Source organism: Clavelina lepadiformis, chromosome 1 (genome assembly GCF_947623445.1).
Source record: "Clavelina lepadiformis chromosome 1, kaClaLepa1.1, whole genome shotgun sequence".
Classification (NCBI taxonomy): Eukaryota; Metazoa; Chordata; class Ascidiacea; order Aplousobranchia; family Clavelinidae; genus Clavelina; species Clavelina lepadiformis.
Window position 1 is genome coordinate 19,462,104 of NC_135240.1, and position 26,959 is coordinate 19,489,062.

The window sequence follows — 26,959 nt, forward strand, 5'->3', positions numbered from 1 at the left end:
ATCGATTTGGTGTAAAAGAACAGACTGAGTGGTCTAACTTGTTCATTTTATGTCACTTTTGAACAGCAAATTTTTTATGCTGGCCCTGAATTTCTTCCGATCGCTTAGAAACTTAGACTGCTAAACTACTACTACTACTACTATTAAACTTAGACTTACTTAGAAAACACTTAGAAAGATGAAGTTGTTGGACTTATGAATCAATGCATTAATATATTTATTTACCATCTCATAGCACACCTGGTGAAGCAAGCTAATGCTTGTGTCGACTAAATAAACGTTGATGTAAATCAACTTTGCAATTTGACAAAATTGAGTTTATGGAAGCAATTTATGAAAAAAAATGTTTTAGTTAAGTTAAAGTTACATTAAAAATTTGTAAATAAAAAAAAATTACTTTTTTACAGACTTTATATACATTTCACATAATGAATAGTAAAAATCCATTAACTCTGTATGACTAGGGAAGAAAATTAATTATTGCAATTCGTTTATATGAAAGTGTATTGCGAAAGAAAAGTATTTCCTCTGTCAACAAATTCTTTTATGAGTTCTTCACCAGCAAACATTTGCCCGAACCAGTTATAACAGATCTGGTAAAGGTCTTTATACTGGTCGTACATGGACGTATTGACATTCCAGATACGCCATGCTGTTGTTTAAAAGAATGTAAGACAAACAGAAACGGAAAAGACACCACGCAAGCATCGAGCTATTTAAAGATCTGTAAAAGGACAACCTGTAACATGAAATTTCAGAAGTGGTCATAAGAAATATTGAGAACTTGCATCCATATTTTAATGCTCACATGGACTGGAAGAAAGTTTTCACCTTTGTCCATCATAGACGATTCGCCTATCACTTTCGGCTTTTTATACACACCAAGAGAATTGGTGTACAAATATGTTTTCGAAGGCTTTCTGGTTTCAAACAACATTTGGAAAGATAACATTTGGTCGATACGAGTTAAGCGCCGTTCCGGCGAAAAAGAATATTTACCACCACGTCACTTCCGGTCATGGTATATATTTCCAAGACTAAAAAACATAATAAAGGAAAGAAGAGAGAGGTTAGATTTGGACTTAAAGCGGCACCATGCAAGCGCGTTGAGTACAGCACAAACTTTAAATATTCTGTTGGACACACTTTGTGGTTTTTCTCCCGAATATGCAAAATCACAGGATTCTCAAACTGGTAAATTAATTTTATATTTTCTGGCTTTAAAATATATTTGAAATGCGAACTTTATCTCTGATATTCCGAAAAAATCAAAATTATTTTTCAGCTAACTTTTCAACCACTGCCCCATCCATACATCTGGAAATGTGTTCGTGGGAGCCATGCAATTATTTTTTTTTTTTTAGTTTTACAACAATCTATTCTATAAGGTTTGGTTTTACGTACAGTTAACACCATTTCTATCAGGTAATTTTCATTTACAAATTTTTTAGGAAGTTTCTTTTTAGCATCTATATTCTAAAGTGCAAGTAGAAATAACACAATATAATGAAATGGTCAATATGTTAAAAATCAAGTTTATTTTTATTGCTTTCTTTGGTAACATTAATTTGATGACATTTTTTTATAAACAGTTTCGATCATTTCTGTGATGTGATAGAAACAATTCTACAACGCTTATCTTTTCCCACTAATGTTCTTCAACTTCTTATCAATGTATCTAACCCAAGGGAAATTTTCGAACGAAAAGATTTATTGCTTCAGCTATCTCGATTGAAAAAGATTTCTCTTGAGATTTCGTACTGGTAGAAAGTAAAGTTTTCAATTTTCGAGGTAAGTATATACAACTTTCACGTTTTATATATTTTTACAATGAAAGTAGCCTATAAGTTGTAATATCAATGCAGCCAAGTTCACATCACCCTGATCTATGTGGATGTATTTAGACCGCCATCCTATGGAATGATTTATTCTTCAAATGGCCGCACTTACAATCCATCGAGCTGAGCGGGGTACAAATGAGTTTTGAACAAACTTAACGCTGACAGTTGCTCCGCAAACAATCTTGTTCGTTTCCCAAAGTCGTTGCTTTCACTGGAATTAGCTGATGGAAGTGTCACAGCAGATTTCCTTGATTGGTTGTCCACTTGCTGCCAAGAAATCTGTCAATCAAACCCAACCAAAATATTTTTGAGAGAACTGACGCTTTCTTACGAAACTTGCCTTGCTAATGACTTGAACGTGTGGTAAGTTTCCTTTCCTTATTGGACAAATCGTTGATGAACTTGCACAAGGTCACCCTCAACCATTGCGGTCTAACTGACGACCAATCACGGCATTTGACCGATTTGGTCAAATCGAAAAAATAGTGTAACCCACTTAGGTCGTTTATTATCAACCAGCGTAAATGACTTGTAACAACATTTATTATTTGCATTGATGTAGCTTTGTTTGTTTTTTAGGAAATGTGTTAAAAGAGATAATTGAGCCTTCTGGGACAGTGATTCATTCCAAAGCTTTTACCCTTGGTGATAAGACTCTGGATGCATTTGAACTGTGGACTGCTGAGTATCAAGAGTCTGATGCAATATTAATGGACAGTAAAAGTCTCCAGATCTCCAATCTATTTGTGCAAGAGAGCGATGTCAATTAGATATAGTTGGAGAACTTAATGGAAGTGGTCGAGTAATCCTATCTGAAGAAGGTATTAACTTAGCACATGACCATATATGCATGCACGTTTTTGCACTGCTTGATTGATGATAACTTTCAGATCCGTTCCGTTCCCGGCAGTTTTGTGTCAGATAACGGGGATTCCTGTTGTTCGGGGTTCGTATTAACGAGGTCTCACTCTAGTTGATATTTTAGCGGTGTTTTCTTAATTGAGCCAATGAGTAAAAATTTTGACTTGTCTCCAAAAATAAGTTTAGCATGAAGTCAATCTTTCAGAAAATGCATGTTAGCTAAACAATACCCTAAAGTGGGCTGTGAGTTGCCCACCTCTGGTGTAAATAGGTTAATACATCAGAATTTGAAAACAGACCAATTGTGACCCAATTTTGTTTCAGTGAACACAGTCGGCGCTGGTTCTTCAAAGCAAAAATGTTTGTGGATGGAATAGAAAAGCCAAAATCGTTGTTTGAAATGGTTTCAGACACACTTGAAAACAGCAACAGGAACAACGTTATTGCTTTCAGTGATAATGGCAGTGCTATACGTGGAGAAAAAGTGGAAGATATAAATATTTTACATCCTGGACAGGCATCAGAAGCTTGTTTATTAACTAAACGTAAGTATGCAAACATTTTCAAGTTATACAGATATTTTATGCTTAAATATTATTTTCATAAGTTTATGTTATTGATAAACAAGTCAAACAAATGCTGTCTACTGTATAAACAGTTGTGTATATTTTGTGTGTACACTGAATTATTATGTTTTTCAGACATTTAACCTTAACTGCTGAAACTCATAATTTTCCCACTGGTGTAGCTCCTTTTCCTGGGCAGCTACAGGTACCGGGGGCAGACAGAGAGATCAACATGCTATTGGAAGGGGAGCCGCAATAGTGGCAGGAACAGCAGGATATCGTGTTGGTAACCTTAACCTTCCTTTTTATAAATTACCTTGGGAGGACAATGGAGAGTGGCCGCTCACTCAAAATTTAGCATCTGCTTCAAAAATCATCATTGATGCAAGCAATGGTGCCAGTGACTATGGCAACAAATTCGGAGAACCTGTCATTGCAGGTTGGTATTTGTTTTGTTTTTTATTTTTCCGTTTCAAGGTGGTGTTATCAGTAAAATATACAACTATTTCCTGCATTTGTGGTGGAAGCATGTCAACTTAAAGTAGAGATACAAACAAAAATTAATCCTAAGTTTAATTCATCCAAATTGGTAAAATTGGCTGCAAATAGTATTGAAAATGTTATTGTTACCTGGCATTTTAGCAGTTACTTAACCAGCAGTTTTGATGTTGATTCTTTTTAATAGAAAGGTAAAAATTTGCTCTAGAAATAGCACAATACCGGATCAGACAGGGGTGCCGTAACTTTTTAAGCTTGCAAGCTAATTTTGTGACGGCACATCAAAATAATTGACTATTGAAGAAATTCTTATAACAACTGCTATTCTGCTAATCATATCTATGCTTTTACGTACTTAGATTGTGTTGCACATAAAATATTCAATCATTATGACTTAAAGGTGCTTTAAAAAAACAACAATTCATGACTTTGTGACATTTGTATTCACGTGTACTAACATTATCCACCTTACAACACAACCCTAGTTGAATATTTGAAATTAGGTGTATAGGAGTTAGGTGTATTAGGTGATTATTGCAACTCGTTAATAGAACAAAACGCCATGGTAGAACGGTAAGGCCTTTTTGACTAATTTCCGGATAAAAAGTGCTATTTTTGCCCGTAGGTGGATGAAATACTTTGACTAAATCAAAATTGTTACTTAATAAGCTTCAAATTAACTTTAGTTACGTTTTCATAGTTCTTTCGCAAGCCTGGTGGTGTTACTTTGTAAGTTACCAAAAATTTTTGATGGAATGAAGTTGTGTTATTGAACTCCTGTTATAAAAATATCTTGCTACAGGTTTCTTTCGATCTTTTGGGATGCAATTGCCAGGTGGTGAAAGAAGAAAATGGTTGAAGCCAATAATGTTTAGTGCTGGAATTGGTACAATTGAAGACTCACACGTCAAAAAAATAATGTTGGACAAAGATACCTGTGGATTGTTGGTTGGTAATATTGGTGGCCCGGCGTATAGAATAGGAGTTGGAGGTGGATGTGCTTCTTCCCTCATGCATGGGGAGAATGATGCCAGTCGTGATTTGAATGCCGTCCAACGCGGTGATGCTGAAATGCAACAAAAGTTGAATCGTGTGATACGCGCATGCACAGAGCTGGGGGAGGATAATTGTATTCTCTCTGTTCATGATCAAGGCGCAAGTGGAAGCGGTAAATGCTTTTTGCTTTTTGCTTTTTCCTGACAGGTAGAGATATTTTAGTTTACTTCACGTACAAGCATATCTTAATTAGTTTAAATTGATTTTGCTCTTAGGAAGTGTTTTAATTAGCTATCCATTTATTATTTGCATTGATGTAGCTTTGTTTGTTTTTTAGGAAATGTGTTAAAAGAGATAATTAAACCTTCTGGGGCAGTGATTCATTCCAAAGCTTTTACCCTTGGTGATAAGACTCTGGATGCATTAGAACTGTGGACTGCTGAATATCAAGAGTCTGATGCAATATTAATGGACAGTAAAAGTCTCCCAGATCTCCGATCTATTTGTGCAAGAGAGCGATGTCAATTAGATATAGTTGGAGAACTTAATGGAAGTGGTCGAGTAATCCTATCTGAGGAAGGACTTAACTTAGCACCTGACCTGCTTATGCATGCACGTTTTTGCACTGCTTGATTGATGATAACTTTCAGATGTTGATTGTGATGAAAGCAAGTCTGCTAAACTGTGCAAATATGATGAAAGCAAAAGGCATCCAGTAGACCTTGACCTACATTTGGTACTGGGAAAGATGCCACAAAAAATTTATCATCTAATTTCAATTAAAAAGACATTAACAGAATGGAGGTACAAAGCATGTTCTACAGCTGATTAATATAACCTCTACTCATGGTTTGTAGTGTAAGGACTTTTTTGTGTCGCTAATCTATCTTTCATCCTGCAGTGCTATTATTAATTTTGATTGCCCTTCTTCGGAAGTCGTTCATTATAAACCAGAATGAATTAACTCTCTCAAATGATACAGGATGCTGTTGCGTCTTTCAAATATGAACATGATTGCAATTCAATGCCGACTGGAATTTGCTGGCGCATTGTCAAGTTCTTGTGTGTGTTGCCGTTGCTATTCTGCGTCTCGCTCCCAACTACTTCCAAGTACATCAATACTAAAAATTGTGATTGATCATTTTGTTGATTTTGACGTATGACGTATTATTACATAACAAACCAAGCTTTGAAATTTAGTGTACTTGGTGACCAAAGTGGAAATTGCGTTTTGTGAGGCTTCTATTCGAAGGCGGCTTCCAGATAGGTTTTGTCATTTTTTTTACCTTGGGGGAAAAAAGTTATGACCAAAAACGTGCCAGGGGGTTAAAACACTATTTTGCCTAACATTATAATACAATTATAAGCTAAAATACGATACCTTCGTAACAGAATACAACACCATAAATTGGAATATTACTATCAGCAAAGCAAACTAACAATAGGACAGCAAAAAAATAAAACATGACTTTATTAAGAGGTATTTATCACACGGGTAAAGAATTTATCACAAGGGGGTAAAAGTTGACCGAGACGGAGATAATAGGAGAGATTTCACCGAAATAAAATTTTATAAGCAGGGTCATGTAAGCAACACATAAAAGTTATCTAGTGATAACTAGGGCAACCAAAAGTCAATATGGTCAATTTTTTTTACCTGCTCAGAATGCTATGAAACAAGCACAAAACAAATTTCAGCTTTGTACGACGTGTGGTATAGAAGTTATTAGGTCAGATAAAGTCAAAATGTTACGTTAGGTCAAAATACGGTCAAATTGTTTCGTTAGGTCTTTTTTTTAGGTCAAAATCTATTAAACTTGTAATTTTGTAACCATTTTGTAATATTATTCTTCCGTTTTTCTCTTTTCTTGTACCGCAAACAATTCCAGTCCCGCAAATTTTACTTAGAACCAAAGACACAAAGAGAGGGAAGGCTTTTCAGCGCGTTTGGTGACGTCACGATGTGACGGCATTGCATTTGAAACTGCAAGTTGTCAATCTTAATACGCAGAAACGAAAAAAAAGTCAAAACTAGAAAAGCATTTTGTCATTTTTAAATGCAGCTTTAGATTAGAAAGTTGCTGTAGACAGTGTAGAGACTATCAGTATAGCGTTTTTCAAAATGAGGTCAAAATTTAAACGTTTTAGGTCAAAATAAGGTCAAAATGTAAACTTTTTAGATCAAAATAAGGTCAAAATGTAAACTTTTTAGGTCAAAATGAGGTCAAAATTTAAAATTTTTAGGTCAAAAAACTGGTTGCCCTAGTGATAACTAATATAGTGAAGAACTGAAGATGTATTTAGTTAAAATGCTATTTCATAGGGTATTTTGTTACAAAAATACACCAAAAATCTGTACACCCCCAGTCCAGTTAGTGCCAAAAAAGCCCGGTCTTGCTAGGGTTAAACCAACTGTAAAGATGTAAAAACGATATTTACAGTTTTAAGTTCTAATAAAATATAAACACATTTCAATCAAAATCATGCAAACGCATCCATAAAATGTCTCTCTTCTCCCAATTCGTCATCAAACACGACTGTAGTATTTGTGCATGTCATTCCGCAACATTCCTTGCATGACGATGTGCATGTTAAGCCCGCTTTCCGACAAGAGCAGCGTCTGTTACATGATCCCTTGCAGCTACATCGAATGATTTTCAAGACATCTTCTGGTGCAGCAGCTACATCCGTCATCACTGGAGAAAACATGTCATCTTTCTTTTGCCAACCCCATGACAAGGGTTTCAAATCTGAGTTGCTTAAAGTTCTCCAAACTTTCAGCTGGTGAGGCCGTGGTGATATGCAGATCTGTGGCGTGTAAGTCGATCACCGGCAACATGGTAACAACAGATTTTGGATTAGATTGCGATGTTGTTTTAGCACTCATGTATCCAGACCAACTGGGGGGTGACTTCTTGAAGATGTAGGATGCGCTCCAGAGAAGATCAATAAAGCGATTGTGAAGGTCCTCCTGAAAGTAAATATGAAAAACAATATGGTTTGTGTGGTATTTTGTAATCAAATCATGATTCCAATCCTATACTGACCAGTATCTTAACCCTACTTCTAAACAGAGACAAACAAAAAGACTAGTAACACAACAAAAACCTGGTCAAAAAAACAAACAGCTAGGTCCTTTTGAAAAAGAACACAATAAAAAAGGTTTTACCCGCACAATTGGTCGAAGGCTTGTTCTCGCTAAAGCAGGTACGTTTGGTGCGAAGTACTGTACAATATTGATCCCAACATTACCTTGGACCTCAGACTACTTGTCTTTCTTTTCCCGAGGAATCCTATTCCTTCCAACTTGTTGCATGGTGAAATTACCATTAGCAATTGCGATAGACCCAAGTCCATGATGAGTATTCTTGCCATCTATAGTACAAATATCATGGTCTGTGTTGTCTGCAACAAACTGCAAAAATGCTGTTCCATCTGGGCATATGACCTCTTCCACAGAATCATGCTTAACAACGTTCTGCTTGTATCGAATCACCTAATGGAAAAACAGTAAATTGTAACCTAATATACTAAATGAAGTAAAAGCATTGTACAAAAGAGAATTATACATGTTTAGAGAACCCTGACATGGACATGGGAAAGAAAGTCAACTACACTTACCTCGTCGTAACTCACAGCAAATCCCAACCTTGACAGCAAAGTGTTCAACCATTTTAAAGAGAGGTGATTGTCAGTCGCTATAGCAAGTCCAAATTGCAGTGGCATTAAAGATCGTGTACGGGTTGCAGCAAATAAGGCTTGTGATAATGTTACCTGTTTAACTGGGGCCATAACCAATTCGTTCATGAATACTTTTAGCAATTCAGGTACATGGGGGTTTTCTGTGCCAAGAATATCTTCAACTGAAGGATACGTACTGCTTTCGTGTTCATGATTTTTTATGGCATCCTTTATGAGTTTTGCTGCTGTTTTAACAATGCGCTCAGTCTCCTGAGATACATTGCTGTCTCTTTCCTCATACCATTTTTCACCTATAATTCCACTCACTCTGTCAAGGAGAATAATTTTACTCTTGCCATTTCTTTCGACGAAGCGCAATGAATTTCCATACTTTTCTTTTATTTTTATTTGGGTCATCTTCAATGAATATACATCATCCCCAAGTTCCTGCATCATGGAATGAAACTCTGCAACGGTGTACAAGTCCATATCATCTTCCATTTTTTTACACGCAGCATTAAACAATGTCATTTTTTCAGTGGATGTTGGACGACCAGGTGTTGAATACTGTGCAGGATTTTCAAACCTTGTTCTGCATGGTACATGGTATCTGGCTTCAGCAGCCACCAGGTCGTGTGCACTAAGCAGTCGTGCTTGAACAGTTTTAGCAAGTTCATCGTCTCTACTTTGGCATAAAGCAAGTGTTACGTAATATATTCCTGACGATTTTGTCCGCACCTCTTCAAATTTATTTCGATCAGGGTGCCGTTCATCAAACATACAACTATATCCACAGTAAAAACACTGCTTTTTAAAGTCGAATGACTGTTGATCTGACCGGGACGATACTCTCTTGCTACTGGATTGTTTAGTGCTTGAGGCTGGACGTTTCTTGGATCTCGCATGGTTTCTCAAGAAATTACGGCATGATGTGTGGATGTACGTAATATGGCCATTTTCTTGATTTTTCTGCAAAGTTGCGACCAGCGTTTCACAATCCAGTTTCAAAGCATGACCAATTATAGTGTCCAAAGGGTGTGTGGTACTATCACTCTCGCAGAAATAAGCTCCAACATGACACAGTGAATCCCCAGTCCGATAGCCTTTTCTACACTTAACACAAATTGCTGTTTCTTTTTGACTAAGGATTATCTAAAAAAACAAGCAAGGTAAATAAAACTGACCATAGTAAGTAAACAATAACATAATGAAGTTATAACGAACAACGACAGCTCTACTGGTGCCCACCCCGTCTTGCTCACTCTACTGAAACAGATATATAATTCTATTTTTATTTTCATTTATACCTTTTGCATCTATATCCTGCTTTTCTGTTGATATAATTCATTAGTTTCTAGCCTTTTGTTCATATTTTTATGTTAAATTTTTTTCCCTAATTTCAATTTTTACCCCTTGGCACGTTTTTGGTCATAACTTTTTTTCCCCAAGGTAAAAAAAATGACAAAACCTATCATTGAAAAGCTGATAAAATTATCTTTCCAACAGTATATAATACGTCTTTATAAGAATTTTTTCTAGGTTGACCCATTTTTAGACCAAATTCTACAGGACTATGAGCCTAAGTGAGCTTCTTCACCTACCCATAACGGTTCCAGTGCTTGGAACGTTGTTTGATGAAGATCGAATGGAAAAGGTGTACAACGCCATTCAACGTGGCTCTAACATAAGCCTAAAGAGCATGGGGAAAGATGCCCAGACCTTGTATGAAGACATCTATTTCCATCTGCGTTAGTCAGCTACGAACAATTATCAAGAGAAACATAAGATTTAAAATTTTATAGATTTTTAAAATAAATTTTCAGATTGTACAATTCTGATTTTATCATATACAACCTACTTATTGCTTTTATTTAATGTTTGGCGAATCTATTGATGTTGTTTATGTATAAACATATAAGTTATATAATAATCTGACTTTGTTAATAAATGTTTTAATGTTTTTTAAAATTTTAATAAAATATCATCTTTTTAAATCTCGTTATACTTTGATTTTAGAAAAGGAATCTTTGTTTTAATCCAGTTTAGTTCAGAATTCCAGGAAAATAGATTCCAATTCTAAAAGTGGGCTTCAGTGGTGTTGATCACGTTTCCAAACTCAAACAGATCGAATCTTGACAAAAAAGAGTTGGATTATCATATAGACTTACTTTGTAACCTTTACCAACTGGGCAAACAAGTTATGTGGTTTCAAGGCAATATTAAACTGATTTAAATTCATGAAACGATTACAATTTTAAGAGTTGCTTATTTAATCGTTTCTAAAGTTTCGAACATTGGAGTTAGACACATGTATGTATAAAACCGGTAATGGACAGGACATATTTTTACCGGACGCGTTTTAAATCAACATTCAATGCATGGTTGTACCTACAAATGAACAACAGTGAACACTTTTCAAAAACAATTGTGAAAACTTTCCTTTTTTATAATATGAAAACATAGTTCCGCTACAAAAGGTATCGACGACCTTACAATATTGGATTCTGCGCGTACAAGGCATAACTTACATAGTTTTAAAAGATATTTTTACACCCTTGTTATAGGATTATATAAAAAATTTAACAAGGCAAATTTTTAAGAAGGGCAAGTCCCGATGTAAAAATAAATTTCAGCGAAAAGTTTTGTTAAAAATAACACTTCTTAAACGTTCCATAACAAATAGTAAGGCAAATTGAAAGGGACTGGATGCGTTCTGTTTATTTCCAGGTAAATGTAGGCTACATTTTCACACCCCACAAGACAAAAATCTCTCAATGTATTTGGGCTATCCTTGAAAAATATTTTAATACTATCACTTGCTTTATAGTCTCCTCATTATAGTTCATTGGCCACATGATGGTCATGTCTAGGATTGAAGTTTCGTGGTATTCTAAGTTTCGTAAAATTATAAAATGAAAGCCTGAAAACACAAATTATGAAAGCAATTAGTTTTTCCATATAATACAGAAGGAACTTGGAGAATATTATTAAGCAGTATTTATATCAAGGAATCAAGATATCATTAAAATTTTTGCTTGGAGTTTAAAAATTTTGTCAGTCTGGTTTTCGTGGGAGGCAATCCCCATTGTAAAAATTTGATTTTCTCAAGAATACTTTTGTTCGAAATACAAACGCCTAAAAATTCCAATAATCTTCTGTGATGTAACAAAATGAATTTAATAAGAAGTTTGTATAAAAGGTCGCATAAACGAACACAAGTTCGTAAGATTTCTTCGCCACTTATGCTTGGTGTATATCTGTTATTTTGAATAGAAGCTTCCTTTCGTATTAACTTATAGCAGAGAATAGATTGGAAAGTATTTCTAAAAATTGTAAATTTTACAACAGAAAAAATTAAAACTTAACCATGATAAGTATTTAAGTTTTTAATGAAAAATGTTTTGGATAGAGAACTGTCGTAATGCAAAGAAATAAACCTATATGCTTGAATTTTATTTCAAGTCTCATCAGGTGTGTGCTTGAAATGGAAAGCAAAAATCGAAGCAATTTATTCACCTCAAGTCTGATACGTGGAACCAACCGTGAGTTATTTTAATTAGTTAACAGCAATGATGTCTACTAGTTTTCCAAGTTTTTATTGCATATGTTACCATAATCGTCAACTTCAGACACAGTGCTTGTTTGGGGGTAGAAAGGAAAATTATAAGTTATATCATACTATCTCATTTTCATAGTATAGGACAGAAGGACTTAAGTATGATAAATGGTTGTATAGATTTAAAAAAATCTTGTATGGCATGAATGGAATTACCTTTTTATGCTTTTAAAAATTGCGTTTTAGGTAAAATTGGGTCAAGCCATATCATCCTCGTTTTTTAAGTCTAAACAATCATACTATAAAGATTTTCTAAAAAGTTTTGTGGCGGTGGCCCTGCCTCCGAAAAAATGCCCATGATTGAACTGAGAAAGCTTTAAATTTGTAGTTGTCATATTTTGCTCTAGTATATACCACTGAAATTTGGAGTTAAAAAGTTTTGAGTTATAGTGAACTGTTTGCATGTCATTGGAAGTTGACTTGCCAAGACTGATAAAGTTGTTTAGAGTTTAAAAATTTCAATTTAAGCAAGGTTGAGTTTACATGTTTCACACATTTCCCTATTTTCTATATATAATTGTTTTTCTTGTATTATTTGGTGTATGTTTAGTTGGGAAAGATCAAGACATCATCGACGAGATATTTCCAGTTATGCAGATTCAGAAAAATCTCGTAAACAGTGAGTTTAGAATAATAATTTGTTCTACAATTGATTTGCATAAAGTTAAATAACATATTTACCTATGGTATTTGTGTTGTTGTCAATTTACAGTCTTTTTGTTGTGATATTGCCATATGGTTTGTTTTATTGATATACCAGTTTTTGAATTAAATTGAAATATGAAATGTTTATTAACTTTGAACATACCAACTATATTAAAACCAAAACTAATAGATATTTATCTTTCCCTATATCATTTTTAGTCAGAAAAATCAAAATGTCATCATCGACATTTACGTGACATCGATTCAGATTTGTCTTCTTCGTCGTGAGTTACCTATATTTCTATTTTTCTACCATATATTATATATACTATAGTTGTCATATGTGTACCAAGCTACCAGAATATAATTAACTATCGATTTTAGATGAGCTAGTCAATCTGTGATGAAACAACATCAGGATTTTTTGGTGAATCTCCTGGCAGCAGAAGAAGGTATTTTATTCAGATAGTACCTTTAGGTGAAACTTTTTTACACCATATACCTTCTAATAGAGCGCTATAGAAAGCAAGTTACTCATTGTAAAAGCAACAAAGATCACTAAAATCGGTGCCAGTTGTAGCTAAGTTAAATAAGCATCATGGACTGGTGTTTTGACACCACATTAATTTCTGCTTGAGCTTGCTTCAACTTAATTGTCATCACTTTTTTCTTTGGTTGAAGACCAGAAAGCCTATTTTATTTTTGGGTGACAAACAACTGTTTTGTGTGTGCTAATTTGCTCCCGCGATTAATTTGCAAACCGAAGATTAGAAAATCTCTAATTTTCTGTGTGGCAATAACTCAAATTTGTCAGGTTTAATAATACCTCAAAGTGTGTTCATTTGAAGCTAAAATTCATGTATTCTTGGTATTACTATATGCATAAATGTAATAATTATGATGTGCATTTAAAATCTATAATATATAATTATATAGACCATAATACAAAACGGGTATTGGCTGCAAAACTGCAGCCTAAGCAGAGTGGGCAGAGTTCTTTCCTAATCGGATTAGCCTGCAAGGAAAACATACAACCTTTAAAAATGAAGGTTAACAACTGCGAAAATATGTTACGTGAGCCACACCCCTGCCACCCTTATTTAAAAAGGAGATAGCGGTGGGCGATAGGCGTTTATGAATGTGAGAGCATGAATAATTCTTTTTGTTTGAGTGCATATATAAGATTACGTTTCTCAGTGTGTTAAAATCCAATTTTTGTTAACTCTCTATGTTATTATCTTGACAAACAAAGTCTATATATCAGTAGTTCTCAACCATATGTATGTGACAATCATCAATTTATTTTTCCTGTAACTTATAGGCTATTTTTGTTCTTCGCATCAGTTCAATGTGCTTGCAGTTTGATCATCAGCCATGCTACTGTTCGGTATTATATCTAAAGTTAGCTCTAGCAGTGTAGTTATGTGCGATATAATTATTTCCAGGGTCCCTTTCCTCTGCAGTTTTACGTCTTATTTATAGATCATATATACTTTACATAGCATTAAAATGACATACTTGAACAATTTTGCTAAGTTTCAGTACCCGGTTACTCAGGTTCTAGTATATTTTCTCAGATTATTCTCGGAAAATTTGTACCAAATATATCGACCATTTGTTATGACCAGCTTCCGCTGTGTGAGAAATGCTTACCGATTATATATTGCTATAATACGTGTATATATACTGGTACATGTTGTCAGTATGTTCATTCTTCTAATTCATTCATTCAGATTCTTCTACGATAAATTTCTGTGTTCATCCACCAACAGTCTACTTATTTGCAGTGTAATCAAGTTTATAACTTAGTTATCAAGACTTCTGTAAGCAATACTTAGGCCTATCAATAAAACCATTGAAAGGAAAGTATCAGAGTGCTTCTGAGATCTGTCAGGAATCTTATCATAAGACGCACCCAGGCCTCAATTGAAAGTTGATGCTGACATTTCAATATCATTTGAATTGATATGCTAATTTCTGCATCAGTAGATGAACCTGGCTGTGAAAAGACATTAACGACTGGAAAATTCGAAACTCATCATTTAGCCAGTTCATTTACTTACCCTACTAATATCCATTGTAATGGTTGGATTATTATCTGGACATTCGTAACCAGCAACCCAGCCCATTGTGTTATTAACTGCTTAGAGCAGGGGTTCCCAACCTTTTTATGTTCTCGTACCACTTAGCCACCACGGATTGTCAACACGTACCACTATTTTCAAAACAACTAATTTGATCCAATATTAAATTATTTGCAAGATGATGAATCTGGATGTAAAGTCAGCGAAAGTAGCAAAATTACCAACAAAACATCACAGAGTCCATCAAACCACACAGCACAGAACGCATCAAAACTATACTACTACTATACTACGCATACTACTATATATCGCATGCAACGAAGAGCTGCTCGCGTACCACCTGAAAAGCTCCCGCGCACCACTAGTGGTACGCGTACCACCGATTGGGAACCCCTGGCTTAGAGTATTCTTACCGCACGCAAAAATAAGATAATTCAATAGGTAAATTATTTAAAGATACCCTCATAGCCTATGCCAAAAGTCTTTAAATTCTCCTTTAAGTCTCTTTAAATCTTAATTAGCATATATTGTATTCTTCTGATATGGTAATTGTAATGGTACGATAATATTGTACCGTTTCCCAACCGAGCTAAGTTGCCTAAAAATGAAGGCTACGTATAGCCCGTTCTGCAGACTGCAGAGTACCGTTTGGCCATTTTCAACAAGAAGCCAAGATCGTGCGTAAGCGATGCGATCGAGTGCGCAAAAATGTTTGGATGCACTTAAAGATAATTGCGCTCTTAGGTGCACAAATACGTAGTAATGTACACAAATTGGCTAATTCAATAGCTAAATCAATAAAAGTTGAGTGCGTAAAAGTTCTTTTCAAGTCTCAAAGTCACGAAGTGAAAAATTACTCTCCTAAAGTGCGTTACTGTAGCTTGGGCAGGTAAAAGGCGGAATCCCTACGGTCTTTTCCCGATTCCATAAAATAGGTAGGAGACGGAGTTCCAGAGACTTACACATTTTGGTATGGCAGGTTGGGTCGTAACCAAAAGAGCGAGTGTTGCAGCCTGCGGTTTTCCGATCGCACCCTGCTTTTGCTTGCAGTTCAGTGACTGACAGGGTGCTGTTGGTGACGTGGATAGCTTTCGCCATCCTGTCCGCTAGGTAACACCAGGACACCGCTTTTATTTGCCGAAAAAGTAATTGTGTTTTTCTCTATTTCACCGTTCAATCGAAGTGGGACACGGTCGCTCTTTTGGACATCTTTCCGCGTCAAGTAATGCCTCTGCTTCGTCACATGTTATGGACCGTTAACCGTTAACCACGACGTACAGGCCTATTCAGGAAGGCCTAACTCTAGAGCAGCGGTTCCCAAACTGGAGTCCGCGGACCAACTGGGGTCCGTAAAGCAGTTTCAGAGAGTCCGCAACGAGAATTAGTCTTTAAAGCTTAAAAGCAGTTTCAGAGGGTACACGACATGAGAGTTGCGCTATCTAAAACCAAACCAAACATTGGTGAGTTAGTTGCAGCAAAACAAGCGCAACCATCCCATTAAATGCTTACCGTATTTGTTAGTTTTTGCTTTTTATTTCATTGGTGTGGATTTTGCATTTTTCCTATAGTATTTTATGATTTTTATAGGGCCGCGAAATATCAAAATAATTGCAAAGGGTCCACCAGGCAAAATTTTTAGAAAAGTTTGGGAACCGCTGCTCTAGAGTCTAATCTAGCTCTGTCCAATATTAAGCTTACAATTGGCTACAAAGTAACTTGGTAATAAGTTTAATAACTAAGCCATAAGTACGTGAAAGGTCCGTGGTTTGAATCGTCCGTGGGTTGAAAGGTCCGTGGGTTGAAAGGTCCGTGGGTTGAATCGTCCGCGGGTTGAATCGTCCCCGGGTTGAATCGTCCGGGGGTTGAATCGTCCGTGGGTTGAAAGGTCCGTAGGTTGAATCGTCCGTAGGTTGAATCGTCCATGGGTTGAATCGTCCGACCACCAAAATTGTAATAGGCCTATATTTGGCGGACCGGCAGGAAAGTTGACGCGGGCTGGCACCCGCGGACCGGCGGTTGAGAACCACTGCTAAAACGTAATGGCCTAGTAATCATGGCAGATAAAGGCAAGTGGTAACTTTCATAGATTCGGTTTTGTGTTTCGTTTTGTGCTGCTAATGATAAACTCAGGTAATATGGAAGTCATTTTTTACTTACAACTTTACAGTATAGGTCTGTTAAGCTATTCAAGAAGTGCAAGTCGTGCCCTACTTGCAAAACAAATTTTTAGTCATATAACAGGTTTAGTGATAAAATACCGGTCAGCTGCCAGTCGATAAGCATAATTTACGTTAGCTTTAGACTGTTTATGCCGAATTATGTTGAGACGTTCAATTTAAGGCACTGTAATCTTATTATTTACAGAGTTTTTGTTACAATGACTCCGCATTAGCAAAGTATTTAAAATGCTAATGATACATTATGTTTTCTACCTTGCGCTAAGATAAGCATATAATTGTCATCCTATTTTGTAAACATGTTATCTTCATTACATTATCAACTCGCCGAATTCAAAATGGTCCCTGTGTGATTGACAACTTTGTTATTAAACATGTTTATCTGCACAATTGATCCCGTAATAACCACATTGTCAGACAGTGTTAATTTACGCTTTTGTTTTCTTTCGTTAAAGATTCCCTTGTTAAAATTAAAACCTAACCTATAAATATTCCAGTCCAGAATATTTCCTTTTCACAAAATTATTTTGTGAAGCGCAATGCTGCTTCAAGTTGGAATCCTGTTTCTTTAATGCTTTCCTTCAGTGTATGTATGTACCGTTGCATGCTTTGATTTTAGTTTTAGGGTAGAGATAGAGTTTCAATGAATGAGAAAGAGATAGATCGTCACAGCTCTGAGTACCATCTCCTTAAGAGATTGTGTAACGTAGAGAGATGCGCTTTGATTGCAATTGGGTTCTTAAAATACTGTTTGCTATGAACAGTAATAGAGTCATTCCATGTATAATCAACCAATTTTTTAATAATTTGTAACCACTACTCTTGGATTTTGATAATTTCAATATATGTTATAGACCTTGGAAAAACCGAAGATTAAAAAAAAATTTTGAAAATATCTCCAGGCGTTTTCGAGTTATTCAAATTTGAAATTTTCGCCACACGATGGCCTTTGGCTAGTGAGCACTGGTCACGCTTTATGATTTTCTTTAATATCTTTATTTCTGAGGGTAGAATAATGAAACAAATGTTGAATTTACCATTTTTGGGGTCAAGGAATTCATTTAAGCACATAAAAAAATCTATATCACACCTCCTTCATGGAGTAAATTAAGTTTTTTCATTGATGTCAAAGTTCAAGTTTACGATGCAATTACAAAAATAGCAATCGCATTGGAAACATAATTTTTGCACTTTTGTGTAGCATGGTTCATGTATTTTCATGTATCCAAAATTTGGAAACTTGTTTTTTGTTCTTTTGGAATAAAGTTGGTTTTAACAGCAAGCACGATTTTTAAGATTCTTATAAGATATAAAATGCAGATTTGAGCAGTATCGTATAACTGGTCATGCATATATGCAAGGTTGAAATTCCAAGGCACCAACTGCTAGTGTTTAAAGATTATTCACCAAAAACATTAATTACTGCCTGCTAAAGGTGCACTCTGAGAGAGGTTACAGTAAATTTGACTTCCTTTTTGAACTTTAATTTTGCCTACTCCTATTTTGATTCTTATTATTTTATTATTATTATTGTTATTATTATTTTGATTTCACCTATGTATGAAAATGATGAATTTACCCGTTTAATTCCTGGAATTAAAGATTATGTAAGTGTTTTTAAAAATGTTCATAAGCAAAAGAGGCTCATTTTGTGTAATTTGAAGGAATTATATGCCACATTTTGTGAAAAATATCCCGAGCTGAAGATTGGATTCTCAAAGTTTTGTTCCCTCCGTCCCAAATGGTGTGTCCCCGTATCGTCCAAAGGCAGTCATTCTGTCTGTGTGTGCATCCAACATCAAAATTCAATCCTTCTGGTTAATGCTACCAACAACAATGAAACATACAAAACATTGATTGACAAAATAGTGTGCAGCACGGAGAACAAAATGTGCATGTTGCATCGTTGTGAACAATGTCCTGGGTTTCAAGCACTAGAAGGCTTTTTGCTTGCACAGTATGATGAGGAGTTTGATGATGAAGTCCAATGCCAACAATGGAAGTCTACAGACACGATGGATCTTATCACGGTGTTAATGACGAGATATGAATGGATTCAAGAAATTGTAAGAGTTTTGGATGATCTTACAAAGCATTCATTCATAACTAAATGCCAATCTAGATACTTAAACTCCAGAAAGAGTTCTTTAACAGATGATAATTGTGTGATTTTGCTGGATTTCGCTGAGAATTACACTTTTACAATTCAAGATGAAGTAAAAAGCTATCACTGGAACCAGCAGCAATGTACAATCCACCCCGCTGTTGTGTATTACATGCATGATCATATCTGGTCAGATGTAGGTCTTTGTAAGCTAGCTGTCTTAACTCTTAACCAGTCATTTAACAGTACTTCCAACACCATCACATGGAGATTTCCCGTGACTGCTCGGAAAAAAGGACCAACACGCTTCCAGGTTGAAATCACACTTGTGATGGCACAAATTCAGCATATTTTTATACTGTCCAGCGCAACCGTCCGAGAAATATTCAACTTTAGTAATGGTGCTGGACAAGCTTGGAATCAATGCAGTGAGTTTGTACAAAAGCCCATGCACAAAAGCTGTGTCATGTGTTAAGTCATCTGAAACAAAGCAAAATGACTGCTGCACAACAGCGGGGTGGATTGTACATTGCTGCTGGTTCCACTTTGTACTTCATCTTGAATTGTTAAAGTGTAATTCTCAGCGAAATCCAGCAAAATCACACAAGTATCATCTATTAAAGAACTCGTTCTGGAGTTTAAGTATCTAGATTGGCATTTAGTTATGAATAAATGCTTTGTAAGATCATCCAAAACTCTTACAATTTCTTGAATCCATTCATATCTCATCATTAACACCGTGATAAGATCCATCGTGTCTGTAGACTTCCATTGTTGGCATTGGACTTCATCATCAAGTTCCTCATACTGTGCAAGCAAAAAGCCTTCTAGTGCTTGAAACCCAGGACATTGTTCACAACGATGCAACATGCACATTTTGTTCTCCGTGCTGCACACTAGTTTGTCAATCAATGTTTTGTATGTTTCATTGTTGTTGGTAGCATTAACCAGAAGGATTGAATTTTGATGTTGGATGCACACACAGACAGAATGACTGCCTTTGGACGATACGGGGACACACCATTTGGGACGGAGGGAACAAAACTTTGAGAATCCAATCTTCAGCTCGGGATATTTTTCACAAAATGTGGCATATAATTCCTTCAAATTACACAAAATGAGCCTCTTTTGCTTATGAACATTTTTAAAAACACTTACATAATCTTTAATTCCAGGAATTAAACGGGTAAATTCATCATTTTCATACATAGGTGAAATCAAAATAATAATAACAATAATAATAATAAAATAATAAGAATCAAAATAGGAGTAGGCAAAATTAAAGTTCAAAAAGGAAGTCAAATTTACTGTAACCTCTCTCAGAGTGCACCTTTAGCAGGCAGTAATTAATGTTTTTGGTGAATAATCTTTAAACACTAGCAGTTGGTGCCTTGGAATTTCAACCTTGCATATATGCATGACCAGTTATACGATACTGCTCAAATCTGCATTTTATATCTTATAAGAATCTTAAAAATCGTGCTTGCTGTTAAAACCAACTTTATTCCAAAAGAACAAAAAACAAGTTTCCAAATTTTGGATACATGAAAATACATGAACCATGCTACACAAAAGTGCAAAAATTATGTTTCCAATGCGATTGCTATTTTTGTAATTGCATCGTAAACTTGAACTTTGACATCAATGAAAAAACTTAATTTACTCCATGAAGGAGGTGTGATATAGATTTTTTTATGTGCTTAAATGAATTCCTTGACCCCAAAAATGGTAAATTCAACATTTGTTTCATTATTCTACCCTCAGAAATAAAGATATTAAAGAAAATCATAAAGCGTGACCAGTGCTCACTAGCCAAAGGCCATCGTGTGGCGAAAATTTCAAATTTGAATAACTCGAAAACGCCTGAAGATATTTTCAAATTTTTTTTTTTAATCTTCGGCCTTTTCCAAGGTCTATAACATATATTGAAATTATCAAAATCGAAGAGTAGTGGTTACAGGGCCTGGTTGATTATACATGGAATGACTCAATATTGTTGTCATTTCTCGTGTTTGTCCGAAGTAATAATGAAGAACATTAAAAGTGAGATTAATCAGATTCTAAGTATTTGATATTTTATAATCTATTCAACTGAAGTTTAGAAATTTCTAGACAGAATTTGCGACGTTCTAATTGTTCTTAAGTCAAATTACAATATAGTAGATAATTGTGGAATACACTAACCAGCATATACGAGGTTTGAAGGCTGGGTTCTCCTTTACGTTTGCACTCTTATGTCAGGATCTCGTTTTCTGAGAAATTATTACGTCAAATTTCTTTACTTTTATCTTATAACTCCTTTCCATTCCAAAGTATTGTAGACTACATTATGGAAAGAGGATTAACGCGTATTTTAAAACGATTTTCCAAAATTGAATTCAAATATTTGTTGTCAAAATGGGGAAAGATGCCAGTTTGGAAAATTGATTACACAAGGACAAAATATGAAATAATTCAACAAATTTGTGTAACAGCTCAAGTAAGCACTGTCAAAATTTTTGTTATAATTTTTTTGAATATTTGTCGTATTTCATTCAGTTGTAGCCTAGCCATCAACTTTTTACAGTTAAATTTTGTTGCAGGAGTGTCATCTTAAAATGGAGGATGTCTTTTACCTGGAACTGTTATGTAAGTTTTGTTATCATACTCCTTTGATAATATGCCGATTTAAAGGTTAGAATAGGTTGAGCAAAACTTTTGTCAGTCTCAGAGATGTTTTTTTTATCGAGGTTCCACGGTATGCCCATATATATGTAGTCTTGTTTGTCTTAAAAAATTCTTTTGCGAACTTAGCGCAAATACTCATATTGCATTGTTATACAATTATTATCTGCATATACTTTGGTTTTGTTCCACCTTCTCTCTTTTTTTGTGGTCCCTCATTTTTTGGCAGAGTACAGTGTTGTTCTTTAGGTTTGTTGCTAAGTAATAACAGAGCAATGATGCATCTTGTATTAAAATACTGTACATTGACATTTTCGTAACTCCACTATGCTTTTGTTAGTCCCCAGAGCATAACTAGTATCATACCTGTTGTTTCAAAATTAATTTAAAATTATTCAATGTGGTGTAAACTCTGTAGTGATTAGTTTACTTACTTAAATGGGTTGTTATAGGCCAGAAATATCAACTGTTAATTTTTGTTTCATTATGCCGTTTAACACTAAAACTTTCCTGTGGACTCCGGTGTATAATGTTTGAGAACAAAAGTTTAAACTGTCCTGACGTTGTCAAAAGATTATAGAGATGCACATAGTTTCTGATACGCAGTACTCAGTAGTATAGTCTACCTATACAGTGGCAACTAAACTAAGCAAAATAAAGGTGGTTAATGATATCTCAGAATGGTTACTGAACTTAATGATAAAATAGCAGGCAAGACTAAGGATACTTGGCCTTGAACGATTAGGCATTGATTACCATATGATGGACTAGTGTTGCTTGTAGCTCAAAATTTAAGTACAGAATTTTTCCTAACTACCGCATGCGTTGCTTTATGGTACAGGTAATACTCTATCTGTCAAATCAGGTTTTCATCTTAAGTAATGACTTAATATTGATTTCCAATTTTGCAAAATTTGTATTTCTTTTCGGCGACAGTCACAAAAAATCACCTGTTCCGATAGGGCATTTTTCCATTTATTTTTGTTTTATATAAAAGGCAAGTTGAAATGTAAGTAAAGGATAGTTATTATTAATCAGATTCGGATTTATTTTCTGACAAACATATTCCCATGTAATTGCGTATCGTACCTTTATCGACATAGTACGTGACCTAGTTTTTTACGAAATGCGAAAGCGAGATTTTTCATGGGCTTCATACAGTATGATTTCATTTTTACAGTTCAGCAGTGTCACTGACATACTTTCTATACTCAATTTCTGGTTGTAGCAATAGTTAGTAAAATCGGTTATTACGTCACACTACATACGCAGTTTTCTTCTAGTGCCCAATTTCGAAAAACAACAATGTGGCCCAGAGCTGAGTGGAGAATATCACACATTTCAATTGCGTTTACATAGTAAGTGCAGTCAGACAAAAAAGCTAGTTATCCATGTTTTTCAAGGAAGTTTCATGCATAGATAAAGAACAGGTTCTGTGTTTTATAAAAAATTGCCACATAAGTTACATAACTATATTTTGCAAGAGCACCGTTATCGCATTGGGCCTTGCACATTGAATAGGAACATTTACCTGCCATTTTCACCAAATTGCTTGATGAAAGAATAGTGGTAGCATACCCTAACACATAGACATAGTTCCACACTTTGCATTATATTCTTGGTATTTTATTGTATGGTAGTATAGTGTTTGTTATATAGTATAGTATTTTAGTGTATAATATAAGAGTTTCATTTTTTCGCAAACATGGGTGGTTGACTTGGGTTCAGAAATTTATTTATGAAAGTTAAAATTACCTTACATTTACGTAGATTTTTCTTTAAACACATCTAATTTGTCAAAGTTGACGTGGTCATGTCAGTTTTCTTGATAACTAGGTGTTGTTGCTGTAAATGACAAAAATTCCACTAGCTTTTAATTTTATTTTATTTTATTTTATGTTCATACTTTCGATTGTCTGTGTGTAAGTCAGTCATACAAGACAGTCCATTGCAGTCTTTTATTATAATTAATGAATGATTGTATTTCTAGATGTCATTGAAAATACTAATAAGAAAAATTGGAGAGCTATTAAAATGAATAAACCGCTTGGTCTAAGTTTAGATGATGAAAATTTTGAAGCTTCAGCATTCAAAAAATGCCTGAAACAGAAGTTATTTCCCACTTCATGCGTAAGTTTTTTAATCCTTTTGTAGTAAAGTTGTATTCACTTCCAATGGTGTTGAAATCATATTGGCAGTACCTCCGACTTTTTTGTTTTGCAGGACGTTCAGGTTGAAGAACAAAAAAGTGCACTTTGGGGCAGAATCAGTCGTTTAAACTCTGTTTATGGTTTGTTTTTTGTGCATTTTCCTTATTCTCCATATGTTTTGGTTACAAACAGTTCACTTGAATTGACATCGTTGTTTATGAAGGTAAGTACCACTCACACTATATTAGTAGAGTTTACCAGTTTGTAGTTAATTCTGTTGTTAATCTCTAACATTCCATAATCAGTTTTATTGATATTATTTTAGGCGTTGTGTTTTGTGGTTGGCTATAGTGATTTTGAGCCGATTGAGCTGGTGTCAAATCATCCTGAATCACTTGCCCAGATTCTGCTACACACTCAGAACCCAAATGAAGCATATACGTATGATAAAGGAACATACAAACCATTACCGAGACATGGTGGGAATACTTAAATATGATGTGTTTGCAATCAGTGTGTGTTTAGCCAATTTTTGTCACTTTTGTTGCAGAAGATACAGCACTGCACAGATTTGATGATACTCGATTGGAAATATGTCATATGAATCGCATGGTCAAAACACAGAAAATTGTCAAGCAACAGTTTACTGAAAAACTTCAACCTAAAATTCCATTTGTCAATGTTATGGTTTGTGTCTCCACAAAATTTGTTTCTGTAATTTAGAAGTTTAACTAACAACTAATGATGTGCTTAAAAACTGACTGTATTGCTTTTCAGACTACCACCAGATTTCGAGGTAAACGCTTTATTCCTACTGCTGATGATTTTAACCTTGAATGCTGTACTTGTTTGAGCGGAAACGATGTTTTGGAAGGTTTACGAAAATTGACACTTCTTGGGTTAACGCATGGCCCTCTGCCCAAATTTTTAACTTCAATTGGCCGTACTGGTTTGCAAAATTTTAAAATAACCGATCGTCGAGCTGTGGATACTGACAGGTCGTCTGCATGATGAATTATATGTTTTACTAAAACCAGCTGCAGTACTTTCAAAAACATTCTTGGTAGTTATCAGAGAACTTTTACCACTGCCTTTCATATTTGAAATGTACTTTTACTTAATAACTGCCTACCTTGCAACTTTGTATTGCAATTATTTTACTACCTTTATGGTATTTTCAACATTTTTTGGTGTCTTGAATAGTGTGTTTTGTTCTTTAAAAAATTTCCTTGTAAATAAAATGGTAAATAAAAATGTCACTTACAAAAACAATTTCAGTCCTAATAAGGGAGTACCGTATGCAGGCAAGAGTGTCGAATAAACGTTAACGCTGAAAACTGAGTATTTGATGCTAAAATCAACACCTATGCCAACGATGGGCAAACTTTGGCTCGTCGACCTTTTGCTTCTGGCTCTTCAATGTTCTTATTTTATAGTGAACAGTTGATACTCACAATTACCACTTGGGAGAATTATTCCGGAAAGGTTCGGCGAGGTTCGAAGTGTTGGGTTTATTGTAGGAGTCTGAGTATTTGGTTAATTTGTATTCGGGAGTATTTGCCTTACTAACTATAGGGCGCAAGGAGTTGTCTAGTTTGTGAACTTTAATTACACCGTAAATTCTTCCAGTGGAAGAAGCAATGGGGGTAAGTATAAAAGACTTAAATCATAAGAAAAACTTCAAAAATTTTACGCAAATCAAATGCAGAACAGATTGTTATGAATGCAAGGTTCACGAAGCACTTTTTATTAAACAATTGAATCCTACCCTTCATAAACAAGCCTACGGAAATCCTTTATTCCTAGAAGTTTATAATTAATCTGCCTATCCCATACCTGTAAATATTTGTGCTTTACTATTTCCTCTGTTATCCGGTACAGTCAAAGCGGTTTTTCGCGCCTTGCCATACGTAACGTCTGCTATCACCACCGGCCGTTATTTTGAACAATGCCTTCGCATCTATTAATTATCATTTATGTTCGTTTGTTATCCTATTATCGTCTTGTTTTTAAGCTCTGAATTTCGTGTCCTTTTTCTTTGCAGTTACTTTCGTAAGTAGTCGTTAAACATATTTGCACAACACTGATTCATTTAGGCTACATCGTTTTCCTACTCTGATACGTTAATGTCCGAAATGGTGGTGAGACGAATTAACCCACGGATGATCCAAACCTGCACGACTCAACCCGCGGACGATTCAACCCAGGACGATTCAACCCATGACAATTCAACCCACGGACGATTCAACCCATGGGCGGTTCAACTCACGGATCTTTCAACCCACCGACGATCCAACCCCGGACGATTCAACCCATGGACGGTTCAACCCATGGACGGTTCAGTAGATGGACATTAGGCCTAATTTTTGAAGTATTGTCGGCATCTCCAATCACTTACACCGTCTGGTGTCATCCGTTTTTGTAAATATTCATGGCCTTTTTAGAGCAGAACTGTGTCTCCACTCTTAGATGTGGAGTATTCCATGATTCCTCGCGCTTTCAAAATCACATTTGCGCCAAAGAAATTTCGTAGACGACAAGTCAAGTTCGAATCACGTCAAAGGATCTTAAAAGCTTTAGGTATATGGGTATGTGAAGACAGGGGCGTAACAAGGTAGGCCTACTCATGGGTCGATATCTTTAGGCAGCTTTTCTGTGAAGGGCCCCATAAGGAACATTTCCCTTTAAGAACAATCTTTTTGTTTACGATTATAAATTATTTAGTGGACTTCCTATATTATTTTCTATTTTACTCGTATCAATTTTGTTTTAAATGTTTATTTTTGTAGTGCTTGTTGTTTTGAATATGGATGTTTGGTAATAAAGCGACTGCAGATCATATTGACCAGATATTGCTACGCTTAATTATTTCGTAAAAATATGATGGTGTCTGAACCGTGTTAACCCAGTATATAGTAAAATAAAATAAAATTCTTAGACATACGATTACCTTTGCAATCGTAATTTCAATAGCAGTCGTATAGCTTACAGTGTTTTTGTGATCCGTAAGTTATAAACAGCTCTCGTTTTGCATTTAGGCCTATTACTACAAAAATTATCTGCTAGTTTTTATAGT

At 35.2% G+C, this 26,959-nt stretch overlaps 3 protein-coding genes, 1 long non-coding RNA gene and 1 pseudogene across 6 annotated transcripts; 4 read left to right on the top strand and 1 right to left on the bottom strand.

Annotated features, from left to right (window-relative positions):
• Positions 1-411: 411 nt before the first annotated feature.
• Positions 412-9,685, top strand: LOC143445641 (uncharacterized; annotated as a pseudogene). Its single transcript, XR_013113845.1, has 11 exons — positions 412-1,194; positions 1,286-1,425; positions 1,593-1,791; positions 1,905-2,204; positions 2,421-2,662; positions 3,027-3,269; positions 3,404-3,707; positions 4,569-4,934; positions 5,100-5,364; positions 5,432-5,566; positions 5,745-9,685. The product of XR_013113845.1 is annotated as an uncharacterized LOC143445641 (transcript).
• LOC143445633 (uncharacterized) lies at positions 5,743-10,196 on the top strand. The gene is made up of 2 exons (XR_013113844.1): positions 5,743-5,872; positions 9,983-10,196. It is a non-coding gene; the product is annotated as an uncharacterized LOC143445633 (long non-coding RNA).
• On the bottom strand, positions 8,028-9,223 carry LOC143445626 (uncharacterized). Its single transcript, XM_076944867.1, has 2 exons — positions 8,384-9,223; positions 8,028-8,258 (listed from the first exon to the last, which is right to left on the bottom strand). The coding sequence occupies exons 1-2, from the start codon at positions 9,221-9,223 to the stop codon at positions 8,028-8,030; spliced, it is 1,071 nt and encodes a 356-aa protein (XP_076800982.1).
• A 6,489-nt stretch (positions 10,197-16,685) lies between the features above and the next one.
• Positions 16,686-25,142, top strand: LOC143463241 (centromere protein N-A-like). Of its 2 annotated transcripts, none has more exons than XM_076961683.1 (7): positions 16,686-16,854; positions 21,652-21,697; positions 23,724-23,863; positions 23,957-24,106; positions 24,209-24,362; positions 24,434-24,570; positions 24,661-25,142. In XM_076961683.1, exons 2-7 carry the CDS (start codon positions 21,667-21,669, stop codon positions 24,892-24,894), a joined length of 846 nt encoding a protein of 281 aa, XP_076817798.1. In that variant the 5' UTR covers positions 16,686-16,854; positions 21,652-21,666; the 3' UTR covers positions 24,895-25,142. The 2 variants fall into 2 exon arrangements, with proteins under 2 accessions (XP_076817798.1, XP_076817789.1); XM_076961674.1 differs by lacking the exon at positions 16,686-16,854 and adding an exon at positions 21,045-21,548.
• LOC143449468 (uncharacterized) lies at positions 17,609-19,875 on the top strand. The gene is made up of 4 exons (XM_076949688.1): positions 17,609-17,700; positions 18,401-18,422; positions 18,630-19,596; positions 19,785-19,875. The coding sequence occupies exons 1-3, from the start codon at positions 17,609-17,611 to the stop codon at positions 19,542-19,544; spliced, it is 1,029 nt and encodes a 342-aa protein (XP_076805803.1). The 3' UTR covers positions 19,545-19,596; positions 19,785-19,875.
• Positions 25,143-26,959: the final 1,817 nt, after the last annotated feature.